The sequence below is a fragment of the Rhincodon typus genome, chromosome 4, assembly GCF_021869965.1.
Source record: "Rhincodon typus isolate 14 chromosome 4, sRhiTyp1.1, whole genome shotgun sequence".
In the NCBI taxonomy this organism is placed as follows: Eukaryota; Metazoa; Chordata; class Chondrichthyes; order Orectolobiformes; family Rhincodontidae; genus Rhincodon; species Rhincodon typus.
In genome coordinates this window covers 6,021,305-6,040,135 of record NC_063335.1, presented here as the reverse complement: position 1 = coordinate 6,040,135, position 18,831 = coordinate 6,021,305, and the positions used below count along the sequence as shown (strand labels likewise).

The window sequence follows — 18,831 nt, the reverse complement described above, 5'->3', positions numbered from 1 at the left end:
TAATATATATGCTTTCCTTTAATTCTCTTTATATAACAACACTTCCTCTTTTACTCAGTAAAGATTTGTACCTAGGTACTTGTACCTAAGATAGCGCCATTAAAAAGCAGCCATTATAAAAACTTTTCACTTCTATACTGGAGTACAAGTGACAATAAAGGATATTCTATTCTATTCCATGCCAACCATGTTTCCAAACTAAATTAGTCCCATCTGCCAATGTTTGGCCCATATCCCTCCAAATGTTTCCTATTCATGAAATTATTCAAATTCTTTTAAACATTGTAACTATACCTGCATCCATCAATTTCTTTTGTTGTTCATTCCACATAATAACCACTCTCGGTACAAAAAGGCAGTCCATCATGTCCTTTTTAAATCTTTCTCCTCTCACCTTAAAAATATGCCCCACAGTTTTGAATTTCCCCACCCCAGGGACAAAATATCCTTGTCATTCACCGTATCTATGTCCCTCATGATTTTATAAGCCTCTATAAGGTCACTCCTCAACCTACTACACTTCAGTCGAAAAGGTTCCAGTCTTTCCAGTCTATTTTTATAACTCAAACCCTCCATTCCTGGCAACATCCTGTTAATCGTTTCTGAACCCTCTCCAGTTTAACAATATCCTTCCTATAACAAGATGACCAGAAATGCACACAGTACTCCAAAAGAGGCCTCACCAACGTCCTGTACAACCTCAACATGACATCCTAACTCCTATACTCAAAGGTCTGAGCAATGAAGGTCTGAGGTATGCTAAGTGTCTTCTTAACCACCCTGTCTACCAGTGATACAAATTTCAAAGAATTATGTATCTGAACCCGCAGGTCTCTGTTCTACAACACTATCCAGGGCCCTACCATTAATTGTACAAGTCTAATTCAGACAACCTACACACCTCCAGTTGTGGTGAAGTAGTTAGCTATTCCCACAGGCAGAATAGGAAATTCTGAAAGATGCTCATGACTAGACAATGTTCTGGACTGTTACCTCTGGATTAGCTGGACTTTGGCTCAGTCATATGACTAGCACATATCAATTGGAGCAGGTTAGGCCACACTGAAGTGTGAAATCATGGACATCCCTCTGTGAAAAGATATCTAAACCCTGCAAATACAGCTAAATCTCTGAGCAAGTTAAAAGTACTGTCAATTGGAGACAGAGTGAAGTAGAGGCAAAGAATCAGTTCCAACTGAAAGTGGCCCAATCTCCACCTGAACTGTGCTGGGTTGGTGTTGCTGTGACCTATATTACAAGGGAAGTAGAAAGGATTTTAAATGATATAGTGGACAAGGAATCAAATTTGGGAAAATATGAAATATCAAAGGGTAGATTCAAGGCAAAACAGAGTTATTAATATAGGAGATGATAAATAGGCCATGAGGGGAAGAGATAAACAGTACACATCAGAGAGTAAATTAACAGACAGGACAGATGTCATAAAAAAAAATGAATGTAAATACTCAATGCACATAACATTTCAAATAAAATAGGTGAACTGACAGCACAACTGGAAATAAATAAGATGCTCATTAGAGTGAAAACTACTGGAGAACATGGATTGGGACCTGAATATTGAAGGGTACAGATTATTTAGGAACGACACAAACCCAGGGAAAGTTGCTCTGCTAGTTAGAGGGTAGGCAGGAATGTGCCTAAATATTCGTTGGACCATTGTCTGTTTAGAGAAGGCTTTTTAATCTGAAGTTTTATTTTGGTGGCTGAAATCCAATCCTACCTTTTGATACAATTCATGCTACCAAGAGATGTGGAATGCTGCCTGCTTCACTGTCTGCTGTCTTCTTGTTTTTATGTTATTTAATCATACTGTCCATTCAGAGAGGTAGCTCCACCTGAACCTAGTAATAGGTGGTGGTTCACCTGTTACAAACTGTAGGAGCACCACCTCCCCCGTCCCCGCCCCCAACCCCCCCACCCCCCAACAAACTAGGGACAAACACTCAGGAGGCCGGCAGGATTCAGGCAAGTGGAAGATGTTTAGTCAAGCAGAAACTGGTTAGTGCAGGGAGAGGGTCAAAGGATCTTCCCCGAATCTGGCTTTGACTTGAGAAACTAACTTCTCCCTTCGTCTTTGGCTCAGATCAGAAGAGAGATCAATGACACAATCTGCTTTTTACTGTGAAAATACAGCATTTTATACATGTTCTGTTACAATAATCAAATACAGTGTAGTCACTGCCTTCCCCCTTAATCCATACACCCAATCCCGTGGGACACCTCATCAATGATGGGCATTCCTATGGTCTTATGGCGTTTACCAGACATTGTGATCTCTAAGCCTTGGGACCTTTCTATTCATCCTATTCATTTGCATTCCAAAGTTACTGGCTACTCTCCTTCAGATCTGTCTCAGGCTTATCTCTTGGGTTCTATTATTCATTGTATTACATGCGCTTTCTTTTATCAAATTCAGCCATTCCTCTTTTTTTTACTTTGGGTACAGATGACAACAAATGTTTCAATTAAATTCATATTTCCTACTGTCCTAATCACATATGTAAAATCACAAAAGACAGTTTTGACTAATTGCTATTAATTTCCATTATAAAGTTAGTTATAAAATGTAAAGTTACAAAAGCTACTTCTACTGTTAGCACTTTGTAATTAATGGGTTGCTCAGGGCATAAGAAAAGGTGGTTCCTAAGGCTAATTAACTTTCATGCTTAGGTTTAATTGCTTTTCCCCTCATGCTGATATTACACTTTGGTTACATGTTAAAACTACTTCTATGATTAAGGGATTTTTAACTAGAGTCTATTTAATATTGCAGGTAGTTTCAAAGAAGCAACTATTTACTACAAAGTAACTTTAGCTGTTGTCTTTGCAGCTGTTCAGCACATTATGAACCTGTACTCTTGATAAACCAGCAAAAATTACTGTGAAAATACAGCAATTTATACATTTGTATAACTCAATACTGTTTACAGTTAATCTTGGCTGGTTCATGGAATGAAACATACACCTCGTGTTATTCATTTACTGGGACAATCATCCTTTCATTAATGAGTCTGGAATTAATCATTTGTCCATTCTTAGGCATTCTTTTATCAAAACTGTCTCAAATGGTTGGTGGTAGGGTTCTTTTGCTGACCTTGGAGTAGTCTTGTTCAAAGGTACCAGTGTGTTTCACTTGAATGTTAGAGCAGGCTGTCCCATTTTGTTTTAATCCTTGTTGGCCATATTGTGTCTTTCAAACATGGGCCACTTTAGTGTAAAGCAGGTACGAGTCACTTTGTATGAATAGATAAAGGTCACCCCTACACAAACCGAATTGGCAAATGAGATGATGTATCTTCCTTCCCCTTGAAAACTCATCACGACATGTCCAATTGCACCAGCTGACATCACTTAAAAACAGTGAATGTCTTTGCTTAGATGATCAATTGACTGTCCAAAATTTTAGCCCATGTATATTACAAATAGGATATATCTCCAGGAGTTACTCAAGTTAATGTCCTACACCCAAACATTTTCAGTTGCTACAATGATGTTCTGTCCATCATGTTCATGAATGATTGCACAAGGTTCAGCACCACCCATGACTCCTCAAGTATTGAACCAGAGAATGTCCAAATGCAGCAAGAACTGGACAATGTCCAAGTTTTGACAATTTGGTCACCATCTGGCATCTCTAACAAGAGAATCTAACGATCATCCTATGGCACTCAAAGCCAACAGCATCACTAAAACCCCACTATGAACAACCCAAGGGTTACCATTGGCCATAAACATATTAGTCATATTAAAAGCTGTGGCTACAAGAGCAAATCAGAGCCAGGAATCCTGGAGTGAGTAATTCACTTCCTACTCCCCAAGACTGTCCACCGTCTAAACGTACAATAAACTTTATTATCTGGCACCTATGGGACGGGGATGTGCCAATTAAATATTCCAGATTATCAATGTAAAAACACATACTAAAAAAATAGAAATGTAATGTGGGGGCGTACACATCACTGTTATTCTTTATTTACAGCATAAATCACTTAAATAATAATGCAACTTTGCCTTAAATAAAACTACCAGCAGATAGCCTTCTCAATCGCACTCTCAACAGACTGCTCAGACATCAAAATAGATCACGGTATTTGAGGAGAAGTTGATTTGAAATTGAATCAACTGTTGATATTTCATGTGGCCATTTGATTGATCAAGTGTATTTAAATTGACGTAAATAAATTTAAAACCTATAAATAGTTGGATAGAATAATGCAGTAAACTTCATGGTAATTGAGTTATATAATTTTTGCTGGTTTATCAAGAGTGCAGATTCATAATGTGCCGATCAAAACAAAGTTTGCTCTGTGCTCCCCACTCATCTGGGTGAGTACAACTCCAACAACATTCAAGAAACTGGACACCAGCCAAGAGAAACATTAATCCCTCCACCACTCAGCAGCAGCAGTTTGGACGATCTACAAGTTGCACTGCAGAAATTCACTAAGGCTCTTCAGATAACACCTTCCAAACCCATGATCACTTCCATCGAGAAGGACAAGGGCAGAAGATAAATGGGAACACCACCAACTGCAGTTTGCCTTCCAAGCCACTCACCAGCCTGACTTGGGAAGATATTGCCGATCCTTCACGGTAGCTGAGTCAAAATCCTGGAATTCATTCACTCCTTAACAGCATTGTGGGTCTACAGTTAAAGGAGGTTTTGGGACCATCACTATTTTTCATTATGTTTCTTATGTTTGGTTTGGAACTGTTAGCTGAAGTTGAAAGTTGAACTTTAAACTCTGAGTAGTAGCTTGTTTTCTTTAAAATAACGGAACTGAACAAAGAAACTGATATTAATGGGAACTGGCCTGGAAAGTTATTGCGGGTTGATTATTGTTCTAAGAATACTGCAGACATTTTGGCACCCGTGATGTATTATGAAGTGACAGAGTCATGCAGCACGGAAACAGACTCTTCAGTCCAACCAATCCACACTGAACATAATCCCAAACCAACTTGTACCACCTGCCTGTTCCTGGCCCATATCTCCCTGCCCCCCCAAAACTTTTCCTATTCATGTACTTATCCAAACGTCTTTTAAATGCTGCAATTGTACTCACATCCACCACTTCCTCAGGAAGTGCATTCCACATGCAAACCATCCTCGGTGTAAAAAAATTTGCCTCTCATGTCTGTTTTAAAATCTTTCTCCTCTTGGGCTGGCAGCTGCTTGAATGTTAAAAAGGACAATCAAAGGGGTCGAGACTAGCCAGTCAAACAAAGAGAATATTCAATAAAAAAAAAAGAGAAACCATAGAATGAACTGGTTCAGATTGGGCCTTGGGCAGAAGGCAGTGTAGCTTGAAAGCTGGTTGGAGTTTTGGTTGCTTTGTAGTTGTTCAATTATTGAAAGCTTTGAGTAAAGAACCCCAATTTGTAAAACATACATAAAAGTTTCCAGCAGCCTGCATAAATTATTTTCATAATTTGGTGACTTTGGAATTCAAGCAAGGTCAACTCTGTGTGTCTGGAATACAAATCATCATTCAAGCATTTTTGAAGGCCATGTACCCATCAAAAAACCGTTGAAGTGGCAATTGCAATTCTTTAGATTTCTCTCAATTTATCCCTTAACTGTGTCTGTCTGTTTGTCCATCTGCGTGCGAGTGAGGGTGGGGATTAAAGTTGATTGGGCTTAGATCATAGATATTAAGTAGATCACCATGATGTTTGCTAAGAACAAATTGTTAAGTTGTGTTCAAGTATAAATTCTGATATCTGTTATTTGAAAAGTCTGGTTAGCAACAATTATGCTATTTTGAGGGTCAGTGAATTTTTAATTTTATCATGTTGCAATATGAACTTTTAATTTTACTGTGTTACAATATTCAGTGTTAGCGAGTCTGATTTTGGCTGGCTTGCTGTCCCAGTGTCATAACAAAGGCAGCTCAACATTACTTTAGTAGAAACAATTTAGGATAGGCAACAAACGCTAGTCCAACCAATGATGCCCACAGCCCATAAATGAATAGGAAAAGATACATCTGCACACACGTACATGAACAGGGCCCATGTTGGATCATTTTTCTTTATTGTGTGTGGCACTTCATATTTACCAGCATCAAAATGTCATCTGCAACATTGTGTTCAACATCTCCTGTAATGTCTGTGCAATCTCATTCAATTCCACTGCACACCCTGAATTCCAAACAGGAAATTAGACCCATTTGTACTGAATGGGTTTCAGAGTTCAGATAAAGTAGTGCAGTCGGTTCTGCTATAATGTGTGTTCCAGCAACGCAAATTGGCTATAATGCTACTGACGGATAGAGAAACGCTATTTCTAAAACGCAATCTTGCATTGGCTATAACACAATTTGAAGAGTGGAGAATGAGGATGTTGAAGAGTTGTTTGAGTCCCACTGTGAAGACCTCTCTACAGCTGATTTGCAACTTGTCACTGAGGGGGAAGTGGAAGCTAGAGATGAAGAGGATCAAGTCCAGGATGCACCACCACAAGAGTTTTCCACTTCTGTTTTGTCTTCTATCCTGAGGGAAATTGAGAAGCAGTTGCAGCTCTTAGAAGTCAACGATTACAATGCAGAATGCAGCAAGGTAGCAGTTCATGGAATTAAATCTGATTTGGCACCCTATGAACAGCTTCACGAAAGAGGAAAAAGGACAAAGCAACAAAAACTGGATGTCTTTTTTAAAGCCAACACCCAAGAAACAGTCAGAAGACAATGAGCCACTGCCATCAACTTCTGGATTAACTATTTTTCACCCTAACTCTGCAACCACAATTGCCCCTGAAGGTGAAGATGATGACGACGACACTCAGCCCCTGCATTAACAACACAGCAACCTCAAAACCTCCTCTCCTATCAAGTCAGCTTGACAATTTTTTTCAAGATAAGGTATTAAATTTACTGTATTATTTCATTATTAGATATGAATTAAACATTTATTCAAAATGTGCTATCCTTCGTGATAGGTGCTTTTGAGTGATTTTTGAGCAATTTTGAGTGATTTTTTTTTTCTTTGGTGGTCCCGCGTTTCCCACAGGCCCCGTTAGTTGCAGCTATCCCGTTATAGCAGAACCGACTGGTACTCCAATGCCTGAGGCACTCAATGTTAGCGAAATTGAATCAGAGATAGTAGATATCCAGCCCTGCATACGCTCGGTTCGCAATAAACAACTGCACCTCCCAGTCGCGAACCATTTCAACTCCCCCTCCCATTCCTCAGACGACATGTCCATCCTGGGCCTCCTGCAGTACCACAACGATGCCACCCGAAGGTTGCAGGAACAGCAACTCATATTCCGCTTGGGAACCCTGCAGCCCAATGGTATCAATGTGGATTTCACAAGCTTCAAAATCTCCCCTCCCCCTACCGCATCCCAAAACCAGACCAGCTCGTCCCTGCCTCCCTAACATGTTCTTCCTCCCACCTCAAGCCGCACCTCCATCTCCTACCGGCCAACCTCATCCCGCCCCCTTGACCTGTCCATCCTCCCTGGACTGACCTATCCCCTCCCTAACTCCCCACCTACACTCACCTTTACTGGCTCCATCCCCGCCTCTTCGACCTGTTTGTCTCCTCTCCACCTATCCTCTCCTCTATCCATCCTCTATCCGCCTCCCACTCTCTCCCTATTTATTTCAAAACCCCCTTCCCCTCCCCCTTTTCTGAAGAAGGGTCTAGGCCCGAAACGTCAGCCTTTCTGCTCCTATGATGCTGCTTGGCCCGCTGTGTTCATCCAGCCCTGCACCTTGTTGTCTCAATGTTAGCGAAAACCCATTCCTAGCCATCATGTACTGCACGAGAGCAAGACGAAGATCGACCCACCTGTTCTCCACCATCTCTTTAATGGCATTCGCAGGCCTCTGGATCACCTCGCCAGCAGCGATCCTGTTCACCACGGTCTCCTCCAGCCTGCGGATCACGCCGGGAGTCACCATAACTGACCCGTTCAATGGTTAAAAACGCAACCCGTCCTCAACCACCGCCACCAACCGCTCAGCTCGCGCAGCCTGCAGGAAGTCCCGCCCTCTACCGCCGTTTTTCCACCCCCCCTTCCTGGCAGGGGAGGAATTCCCGCCCCTAACTGCCAATCACGGTGCAGCGGCCGCGCTCATTGGGAAACTCTGGCCAGCGACGTCCACACCAGCGTAGTGCTGAGTGGACAGCCCGGCCGTCAACCGTCGGGCTCAGTCCGTACCCATTGGATCGTTCCGCCGCCACTCACAGTGATTGGACGCTGTCCATGGGAGGATCCAGCTGTCGATCATCAGCTCTGTGCAGAATCCGCCCTTCCCGCTGCGGTTCCATCGCGCGCGCAGCCCCGGGGCTTTGGCCCTGGGCTTGGGGACGATGTGATGACTCGGTTCTGGCGTTGGAACAAGCTAATGATAGAGAGACTGACCAAAGGAGTTGTATCCCAGTGCAATTACTGAGTCACGGTAACGGGAACGTCTTTCTTTTTGGCACCTGAATTATTATTATTATTATTGTCATTGTCAGTGGAAAGCTTGAGAGACTCTTTCCCTTGGAAGTGTCCCTGCTGCAAAAATCATACTTTGCATCGTGAAAATCATATTGCAGAATGAAGAAAAGCGAGGGGAAACCAAACGGAGGAGCAGAGAATTTCTTATTCTGTGTGATTTACAATCCTGTGGAAGTCTTTTTCACGCTCTTGCGTTTTGAATAAGTGTTAATCTGCTCCTCTCCGTATCACAAGACATCCTGTTGTGCTAAGCCACTAATGAAGTACAAATAAATTAGGGAAACTACTGTCTTCAAAGAGGGCAATTTTTCAAATGTATCCGTCACATTTTATCAAAATTAGAAAAGCCAGTTCACCCACAAGACCCAAGAGCAAAAATAGGCCATTCAGCCCTTCGAGTCTGCTCAGCCATTTAATGAGATCATGGCTCATCTGGTCGTCCTCAACTCAATTTTCTTTTTCAGTGCATAACTGTACTCTGTAAAACATTATCTTGTACCTCCCTAGAGGGTATGAAGCTGCTCATGTTCATCTGGGTGTTTGGCAGAGATCTGATGGGTTTGGATGTACTGGCACTGGAGGGGGTGCAAAGGAGGTTCACTAGGTTGATTCCGGAGTTGAGGGGGTTGGCTTATAAAGAGAGACTGAGTAGATTGGGATTATATTCATTGGAATTCAGAAGATTGAGGGGGGATCTTATAGAAACATATAAAATTATGAAGGGAATAGATAAGATAGAAGTAGAGAGGATGTTTCCACTGGCAGGTGAAGCTAGGACAAGAGGGCATAGCCTCAAGATTAGAGGGAGCAGAGTTAGGACTGAACTGAGAAGGAATTTCTTCACCCAGCGGGTTGTTAATCTATGGAATTCCTTGCCCAGTGAAGTAGTTGATGCTACTTCAGTAAACGTTTTTAAAGATAAGGTAGATTTTTTTGAACAATAAAGGAATTAAAGGATACGGTGAGAACGCGGGTAAGTGGATCTGAGTCCACAAAAGGATCAGCCATGATCTTATTGAATGGCGGAGCAGGCTCAAAGGGCCAGACAGCCTACTCCTGCTCCTAGTTCTTATGTTTGTAGACCAATTTGGCTCTGCGGTCTTTTGCCAGCAGGAAAGGACAATGCAAACAATTTTGGAGGAGTCCAACAGTTGGGATTTCCTCCTTTTGTTGTCTGTCTGCCTCAGTGGTGTTTTCCTAGACATTCACTCCTGGTGTCATATGATATTTGCCATTTTGATCAGAATATAGGACTGGGAATGGGTTGTATGAAGTAGTTTGTTGCTACCAAGGTCTCTTGTCTTTGCTTTGTCTATCTAGTGATTTTTGGTAGAGGATGCACCAGCACAGCATTCAAAAGAGTTACTGTTCTTAGATAAGATTTGTTGCTTGATTGTGATAAATTCCTAAGCATAATTACTTAGAGAGCTGTTACAGATACATCTATCTTCAAACGTTACAGCAGAACTTCCCTTCTCCACCTGAGACTGATGTCTCTAGAATGGGTGGAGCCAATATAATATGAACTTTGACCCCTTCAGAATCATTAACTTGTACAATTCCTCAGATATCAGCCTTCTTTCAAAGGAGAAGCTGCACTTTTTTTGCTGGACCAGTTGAGCTTCACCAAGAATTTGAAATTGTCATCAAAACTCTTAAGTGAAGCCTTCATAGGATATCAGAACGCTAATCCTTGTGTTGGTTCTATTTTTGCAGTTTTTTTTGAGTTTCACACTACTCTCATGGAAACTGTAGACATGAAACATGAACTTTGTTCCTATCTCCATAGATACAGCTATACCTGATGCTTGTTTCCAGCATTTTATGTTTGTATTTTACATTTCACTGTTTACCTTGAGTTATATCTTGTTGTTCCCAGAAGTTTAATGTAATCACACTATCAAGACAAATGCTGGAGCCTCGCTAAATATATTTCTCCCATCACAACACATGCTGCCAACTGACCACAAGACATAAGCGCAGAACTAGAGATAACACAGTGTGGAGCTAGAGGAACACAGCAGGCCAGGCAGCATCAGAGGATCAGGAAAGCTGACGTTTCGGGTCAGGACCCTTCTTTTCTGAAGAAGGGTCCCGACCCAAAACCTCAGCTTTTCTGCTCTTCTGCTGCCTGGCCTGCAGTGTTCCTCCAGCTCCACACTGTGTTATCTCTGAATCCAGAATCCAGCATTGGCAATTCTTACTATCTTTGGTGCAGAAGTAGGCATTTCAGCCCATTGGGTCTGCTCTGCCATTCGTTGTGATCATGGCTGGTTTGATAATCGTCAACTCCATTTTCCAGCCTTTTCCCCATAACACTTGATTCCCTGAGAAATTAAAAGTCTATCAAAGCCTTGAATATCCTTAATGATCCTGCCTCAGCAGCCTGCTGCATTAAAGATTTCCCCAGACTGACTACCCTGTCAGAGAAGAAATGTTGTCTCAACTCTGTCTTCAAAGTTATTGGAGTCATACAGCTTGAAAGCAGAAGGGTCTAGGCCTGAAACGTCAGCCTTGCTGCTCCTCTGATGCTGCTTGCCCTGCTGTGTTCATCCAGCTCTACACTTTGTTATCACAGATCATGCCAACCATGTTCCCAAACTAAACTAGTCCCACTTGCCTGCATTTGGGAAAGCATTCAAGACTATTATAAAGGGTGTTATAACAAAGCATTTAGAAATACATAATGATCAAACAGAGTCAGCATAGCTTCTTGAAGAGAAAATCATGCCTCACAAATTTATTAGAATTCTTGAGGTAACAAGCAGGATAGGTAAAAGGGACTCGGTCAATGTAATATATTTGGATTTTCAGAAGGTATTTCATACGGTATCACATGTTAGGCTACTTGATAAAATGAGAGCTCCTGGAGTTGGAGGTAGTATTAGTTCGAGGTAGCATGGATAGAGGATTGGCTAATGAAAAGCCAGAGAGTTATGAGAAGGGGACATTTTCAGCATGGGGACCTGTAATTAGTGGAGTGCCCAGGGATTAGTGCTGGGGTCACAGTTATTTATAATGTATATTAATAACTTGGATGAGGAGAATGAATGTACAATAGCCAAGTTTGCAGATGACCCAAAATAGATGGCTAGTCAAGTGGTGAGGATGACCGAGCCTGCAGAAGGATACATACAGTTAAGTGAGTACGTGAAAACTTGGCAGATGGACTGTATTGTGGGAAAATGTGATGTTCTGCACTTTTAAGGAAAGAATTGAGGAGCTGAATACTATTGAGTGGAGAAATGGGGCTATAGTTACCTGTTTTTTGTCTCCTTAGCTTTTTTTTTAGGTAAAGGTATTACATTGGCAGTTTTCTAATCCTCTGGGACTTTTCCAGAATCTAATGATTCTGGAAATATACTGCCCAGTGAATTTGCTATCTCTGCAGCTACTTCTTTTCATATCCTAAGATGCATTCCATCAGGTGCATACACGTTGTTAGTTTGATACACAGATCATATTGCAGCAGTGAGTACTTATGTATAAATATGTGTAAACTATGCATTGAAATAATACATCTTTCTTTTCAAAAATACAATGCTTCTACATATGAATTTAAACTATCCATTATTAGTTTAGACTTAAAATTTAAAGGTGACTTATGGCTTGTTTTTGTTTTACCAACTGACATGAATAATGTCATTGGTTATGTGATGATATGTTTTTCTTCTGCTAAGCTAAAATGGAACACTGCAGTTAGCCTTCAACCTGCTAGGACTTCTCCTTCAGCTCTACATTATGATTATGTCCATTAATTTCTGCTGTTTCAACCACTTTACGTGTCAGCTTCCTACATTTTAAAAAAAAAAATTGCTCGTGGGATCTGGGGATTTCTGGCTCAATCAGCATTTGTTGCCCTGGCAAGCTGCCTTCTTGAACCACTGCAACCGTTGTGGCATGGGTTCCAGACAATGAAAGACTGGCAATATAGTTCCAAGTCAGTATGGTATGTGTCTTAGAGGGGAACTTGGAGATGGTAGTGTTACCATGTATCTGCTATCCCTGTCCTTCTAGGTGAGTGGTTTTGGATTTGGAAGTTGAGGGATCCTTGATGAGTTGCTGCTGTGCATCTTGCTGAAAGTACATATTACTACTATTGTACATTGATGGTCAAAAGAGTGAATGTTGAAAATGGTACATGGTGTAAATGGGCTTCTTTGACCTGGAAAGTACTGAAGCTCATGAGTGTTGTTGGAGCTGCACCCATCTACGCAAGTGAAGAGTATTCCATCACACTCCTGATTTGTGCCTTGTAGTTTGTGGTAAAATGTTGGAAAGATGAGAGGTGAGTTACTCACTGCAAGATTCCTGGCCTGTAACATGCTGTTGTAAACAACATTTGTTCTGTTAGTTAAGCTTAGTATACCTAAAGTACACCTATAGATTAGTCATGTGAGGGATTTAGCAGTGGCAATGCCATTGAATTTCAGGAGCGATGCTTGCATTCTGTCTTGTTGAAGGTGGTCATTTCTCACTACTTGTATGGTGCAAATATTACTTGCCTCCTATTAGCCTGGATGTTGTGTCCAGGTCTTGCTCCATATGGATGGGGACTGCTTCAATATTTGAGGAGTCACAAATTGTGCTGAACATTGTGTAATCATCAGCAAACATGTCCACTTCTGACCTTTAGAATTGAAGGAATGTTATTGATGAAGCAATTGAAGATGGTTGGCCAAAGATCTCCTGCAGAGATACGTTGGATATGAGATGATTGATCGCCAAAAACCACAACCATCTTCCTTTGAATTTGCTGTGGTTCCCCTCCAGATATTCCAGTAGCGCATCTGGATCCTGTGGAATCCTGGATGCAGTGTACTCGGTGGAAATTGCCCAGGAAATTGAAGATTCTGATGAGCGATTCCCCAGCATCTGAAATCCTCTAGAAAATGTCCCTTAACATCAGACAATTTGCTGAGTTTGGCTTCCGTCAAGATAATTTGCCCACAAAATGCTAAAAGCAATTTTCAATTGCCCGACTCCTGGGTAACTATTAACCTGACCTTCATGCCCCGCCAAGCACCAACCCCACCCCTTCCAACTACACTTCCTAACATTGCCCTCTTCCCCTCTCCCAGCCGCTACTGCCCCTCCCACCACAACCTTGGCCTGAAATGTGACAGCCCTGTCACTTACCCTGCTCTCTCTATCTGGGCCCACGGGCCCTCAAACTCCTCCAGTGGCCCTGATGTTCACTACTTTCCTTGCTACTGACCCCAACACACACAAACTTGCTCACCCCGACCTACCCCAAGATCTCTGTCACTTAGCTGCCACCATAACCCCACACTTGCCTTCCACACTCCCTTTTCATAGCAGCTGTCAAGGTGTCAGGCTGTTTTGTTGGACATTTAAATCTCAGAACACAGCACTGATAGCTAGCTGAGAAAAGAGCCATGGTTTGACTTGTCTTGACTATCATCCCTACAGGGGAGGGGATGGAGCTATTGATTTCAGCTACATTCCACATTTCTAAAGGAGCCAGGTTCCAAATTCTCAGCTAGAAATGCAGAGTTAACTGTTAACGTGAAAAGAATGATCCAAGTGGCAAACCGACTTTGATTGCTCCCCACACTCATCTGGACTCATGGACTCCATTTTGCAGAGCATTACATTTCACACTTTCTTTCCTGAACACTTCAGCATTTCTTACGGATTATTACTGGTCTCCTGAAAATCATTCTCTGACCGTGATGTTCTGTTAAATTGCATCTGAAGTTTCCTCAATTGCTGTCTGAACTTAGTTAGCACTGTCATTCTTTTCTATTTGAGTATGTGCTGTTGAAGGTTTGATTCAAGGTTAAGGAACTCCTCTTTGCCTCCCTCTGTTTGCAGTTTCTTGTCCATATGATCCTTTTCAGCATACCACATGATGCCCTGCTCTGCTTTCAGTCTTTCATGGTCAACTACTGTGCTCTTATTCTCATGTTTCTTTTTGAAATAATGTAGGTTTGTATCAATCTCTTTTTTTCTCTGCCTGAACTTTCTAAATGAGCTCTTTTCCTGTTTCTGTCAAGAACTCTGCATGTCTCTTAGTGTTGGACTTGAGAATTTCAATGTCTGACTATAGTCCAATTAATTTGGCTTTATATGTTAGCTCTCTCAGCGTTAGACCTTATCCACTCCTTTGACTCTGATTCTGGCAATCATTTTCTTATGCAGTGCAAACATTGAACAGCACTATCTTCAACCTTCATTGAAATCTCCTTCATCTTGTGGTTTACTGAGATCAGGTGCAGCTCCTCACAAGAATTCAGCCCAAAGACAGCAGGACCATCTGTTTCTGTGACACAAGATGCAGTTAGTGTCTTTTCCTCTGATTTGAGTCATTCTAGTTGTCAGATGTGCTTTTCAACATCGACAGTATTTATTTCTTGTTTTGAATATGACATCCTGGGTTTGAGGAGATGAGCATTGTACATCAGAAAGAAGGAAGTTAATGTTAGATAATACAAGTTGCCTACCGGCCAAGACGAAGTTTGAAGTGTGGAGAAAGAATGAGTAGAGAGGAACGTTTGGGAGAAACTGAATTGGCAGGTGTGAGGAGCTTGTATAAAGATTTGAGCAGTAGAAGGGCTAAAGTAAAGCGGCTTTGCAGAAGCAGAATTAAATATTTCTGTCATTTGTGTTTGGAGTTTAATTAGAACTCCAACAGGAATCAAAGACAAATTATTTGGAATCAAATTTGTTGAACAGCAATGACAAACTGGGTGGTTGGAGTTCGTGTAAAAGGAACAAAATTCACGGTGAATACAAAGTAAGGTTTCAATCTCTGATTTGCTGTAATTTGTTCAGGACTTAAAATTAGACTGGCAGACTCATTATAGACACAGTTCTGAGCTTGAAAAAGAATATTAGCCTACATGTGAACATTGACTGAGGACTGATATATGAAGGAAGAAAAATGATTGAGCCACATATGTTTTGTTTTTGAGGACTGCTAAGGCACAAGAGAGGAAGGAAAACGTATTTCTTGAAATAACCTCACTGTAGACAGTAGAGTGGGAGTGAAATCACACTGACATTTCAATAGCAGTAAGCAGTGTTGGAGAATATCATTCATAACATTAGTTAGACTGGCCTCGATGATGTAATCTGGCCACGGTTTGGAGAGAGAGGCATAAAGCTAAAGAGCTGTGGATGCTCGGTTAGCAATACAACGGGGAAAACAGCAATTTTTTTATTGAAATGCAATGATGGATATTAGTGAAAATGGAGAAAATCAATGTTTTCAAAAGGAGATATGTTTCCAAGTACACTTCAACTGATCAAAAAGGTAGAAAACAAAGTCTTTTGGCATAAAATACAAAAATCTAATATTACTGCCATTTGTCTTAGAATAATCATCAAAATTCAAACTAACCTGTCACCTTAAATTTCCCAAGTATATAGTAAGATATTCTCTCTCACTTGTGAGAAGGAAATGAGGTGTTGTTTGACAAAGACCAGCACACCTGAGTTTCTTGCTATAAGATTCCCATGTTTATACTGAATCTAGTTAAATCATACCTTGCAAATGTGGGCATTCTGTCTCTGCATAGATTCATTCTCCACCTTTATAAGGTTGCGTTATTCGGTATTACAACTTTTATCTGGTCAAATTGTCAGCCCAGAACTTTTATCTGGTCAAATTATTTATAACATCTTAAAGTGAGAATGCTGTGAATTTATTCATTTCTTATATTTTATTCATAAAAACACTTATTTATAAAGAAGATCATTTGATAATTTTTTTTGTCTTATTCAGTATGGTGTAGTCGTATGGTGCGTCACAGCGCCAGGGACCTGGGCTCAGTTGCCTGAGGGTTGGATTGTGTGGAGGTTGCACATTCTCCCTGTGTCTACATAGGTTTCCTCCCACAGTCCCAAGGTGTGCAGGTCAGGTGGATTGGCCATGCTGAATTGTCTCATGGTGTCTAGGGATGTGGATTAGCCATGGGAAATGCGGGGGTTGGGAGTCTTTTTAGAGGGTCGGTGTGGACTCGATGAGCCGAATGGCCTGCTTCCACACCGAAGAGATTCTATGATTCAGTCAAAGTCACACAACACCTATTAGTTACAGGTAATATCTGTAGGTTTCTTAACTCATGTATTTTATCTTAAGAATTCCTTTTTTATGTAAGAAAGCAACTTCAAGTAGGTGCTAGCCTGTTCAACTTACTATTTAATTAACTACATGTGATATCCTGAGATAACAAGGTGTAGAGCTGGATGAACACAGCAGGCTGAGCAGGAAGGCTGACGTTTCGGGCCTAGACCCTTCTTCAGAAATGATACCTTAATTTTTTTTTTCTAGACCTGTTTAACCTTAAGGTGAACTACTTTTTTTTAAAAAAAGTTGATACATTCCAGCTGAGAGACTGGGATGAGAGGATCTCCGTTATTACCTGTACACTGAATCATTATCTTTTCAGTGTAATATTTTAAATATGTCTCAACTGTACCCATTTAGCTGCGTTGTTCACAATTGTGTCTATACTGCATCTTTTTACATGCTAACCCAACTCCATGCCACTTACATCCCCAGAGGAAATAGAAAGTAAAATGCTGGAAACATAAAGCAAGTCACGCAAGGGCAGCGGTTCATTGAGGTGTGTCTGTGCTCTAATTCCTGTGACTTTTAAGTGTGCAATTACACTCAAAGCAGTTGTGTCAGTGCTTCAGTTGTTGTGTACACACAGCGTAAACATAGAATGAAAAGACCTGAGTTTCCCTGGAGGGGTGTCACATGCCACTGAGCTGTCCCTACAGACTAGGCAGCAACACTGCACAAATTTAGTGTCCAGGTAAACACTTTACATGCAAAGATGTTAAAAAAAAATGACCTTTAGGAAGCACTTTGGGCCATGCTTTCTGGTGCCTTGGCTTTTCTCCCCTCAAAGCTCACTGCCTCTTCAGAGATAGTAAGAGCTGCCGATGCCGGAGTCAGAGATAGCACAGTGTGGAGCTGGAGAAACACAGCAGACCAGGCAGCATCAGAGGAGCAGGCACTCCGAGATAGAAAGAACTGCCAATGCTGGAGTCGGAGATAACTGCTCCCCTGATTCTGCCTGGCCTGCTGTTGTCCTCCAGCTCCACACTGTGTTATCAATGCCTCTTCACATCTTCCTTGAAACCTGCCTCTTTGACCAAGCCTTGTCTCCCTTTGTAATCTTTCCTTACGTGACTTGGTGCCAAATGTAATTCCATAACACTCCTGTGAAGCTACTTCAGACTTTGCACCAAGCTAAAAGTGAAATAAATGCAAGTAGCAAGATGGGGTGAATAAAACTTTCTTTCTTTAACTGAGTGGATGTTTTTTCTTAGTTATGGCATAGATTTTCCTAAAAATATCTGGGAGAGGGAAGAATTTTGTGATTTTTAACAGAAGTAACTGACAATAACAAACCCCAGTTCACTCCACTTGTTTTTATTTACCAACACGTTGAGCAGTTTTAATGGTGCTTTCGTGGCTATGTTTTGGAGCAGGAATAGAAAGTGAAACTGGTTACTGAATTTGCCAGGTTTTGTTTCTCCCAGATTAAATGCTTCAATTACAAGGACCCAGCTACGTACAGGGAGTGATGTTAATTATTTGTATTTTGGAATTGAAAGTTACACATGTAGTTTGTTGATGTTAAGATTTGGTTTTTAGTTTTGTTTTCCTGGCAATGACGTGGCTGCAAGAGTTTTAATGAAACCTAACCGAGGCTGTGGCTGAGGAACTCAGAGAGATAGAGAGAGTAGTGGAGGAGAGGCACAGAGACAGGAGGAGAGGCGAAGAAACAAAGAGAGACATAGCCAAAGACAGGAGGAGAGAAAGAGACAGGAAAAGAAATGTAGAGAGATACACAGAGAGAGACAGAGAGAGAAGCATAGAGACACTACTTCAGAGGCTTTGGCAGCTGCTAGTGTTCTCATTATTAGTTGTCAGGGGAGCTCAATGTTTTGCAAAATGCTACTCCTCCAGTTGAAGAAAGACACTCATTCCTGTTGAAGCAACCTCCGCCCTCTATGACATTGCTGTCCTGGTGAGTTGTTGATTTCCTGTGATTCTTTTTTTTGTTTTGTTATCCTGGGGCAACATTTTCAAATCTGTGTGTCCAGTCGCAACAATGGGAACTTGCTGAGGGTTAGGTGGAGTTAATTGCCCTCCCTAGTGATTATCTGGAAATTGAGAGCTTGTACTAACTGTTTAATGTTCCCCTTATTTGAACCATTAAAACCTGTGCTGCTGCTGACCTTACTTTTCAAACATTTTTAGTTCTTAATATAGAAAGATATCAACATTGTTTCAGAGATAGTAGTAGGAACTACAGATGCTGGAGAATCTGAGGTAACAAGGTGTAGAGCTGGATGAACACAGCAGGCCA

At 41.3% G+C, this 18,831-nt stretch overlaps 2 protein-coding genes across 4 annotated transcripts in view; one reads left to right on the top strand and one right to left on the bottom strand.

The window, feature by feature from the left end:
- mlh1 (mutL homolog 1, colon cancer, nonpolyposis type 2 (E. coli)) overlaps positions 1 to 8,014 on the bottom strand; it is a 51,246-nt gene extending 43,232 nt beyond the window's left edge. Inside the window, exon 1 of the mRNA XM_048595833.1 lies at positions 7,819 to 8,014. Within this exon, the coding sequence (XP_048451790.1) occupies positions 7,819 to 7,931 (113 nt within the window). The 5' untranslated portion in view covers positions 7,932 to 8,014. The remainder of the gene's footprint in view (positions 1 to 7,818) is intronic.
- Positions 8,015 to 8,263: 249 nt separating this feature from the next.
- LOC109933307 (TPR and ankyrin repeat-containing protein 1) overlaps positions 8,264 to 18,831 on the top strand; it is an 89,827-nt gene continuing 79,259 nt past the window's right edge. For 2 of the 3 annotated variants that reach the window (XM_048595555.1, XM_048595553.1), the window contains exon 1: positions 8,264 to 8,432. The gene's annotated coding sequence lies outside the window, so the exon portion shown is untranslated. Of the gene's footprint in view, positions 8,433 to 18,056; positions 18,490 to 18,831 lie in introns of those variants that run through there. The other variant, XM_048595554.1, reaches the window with a different exon arrangement.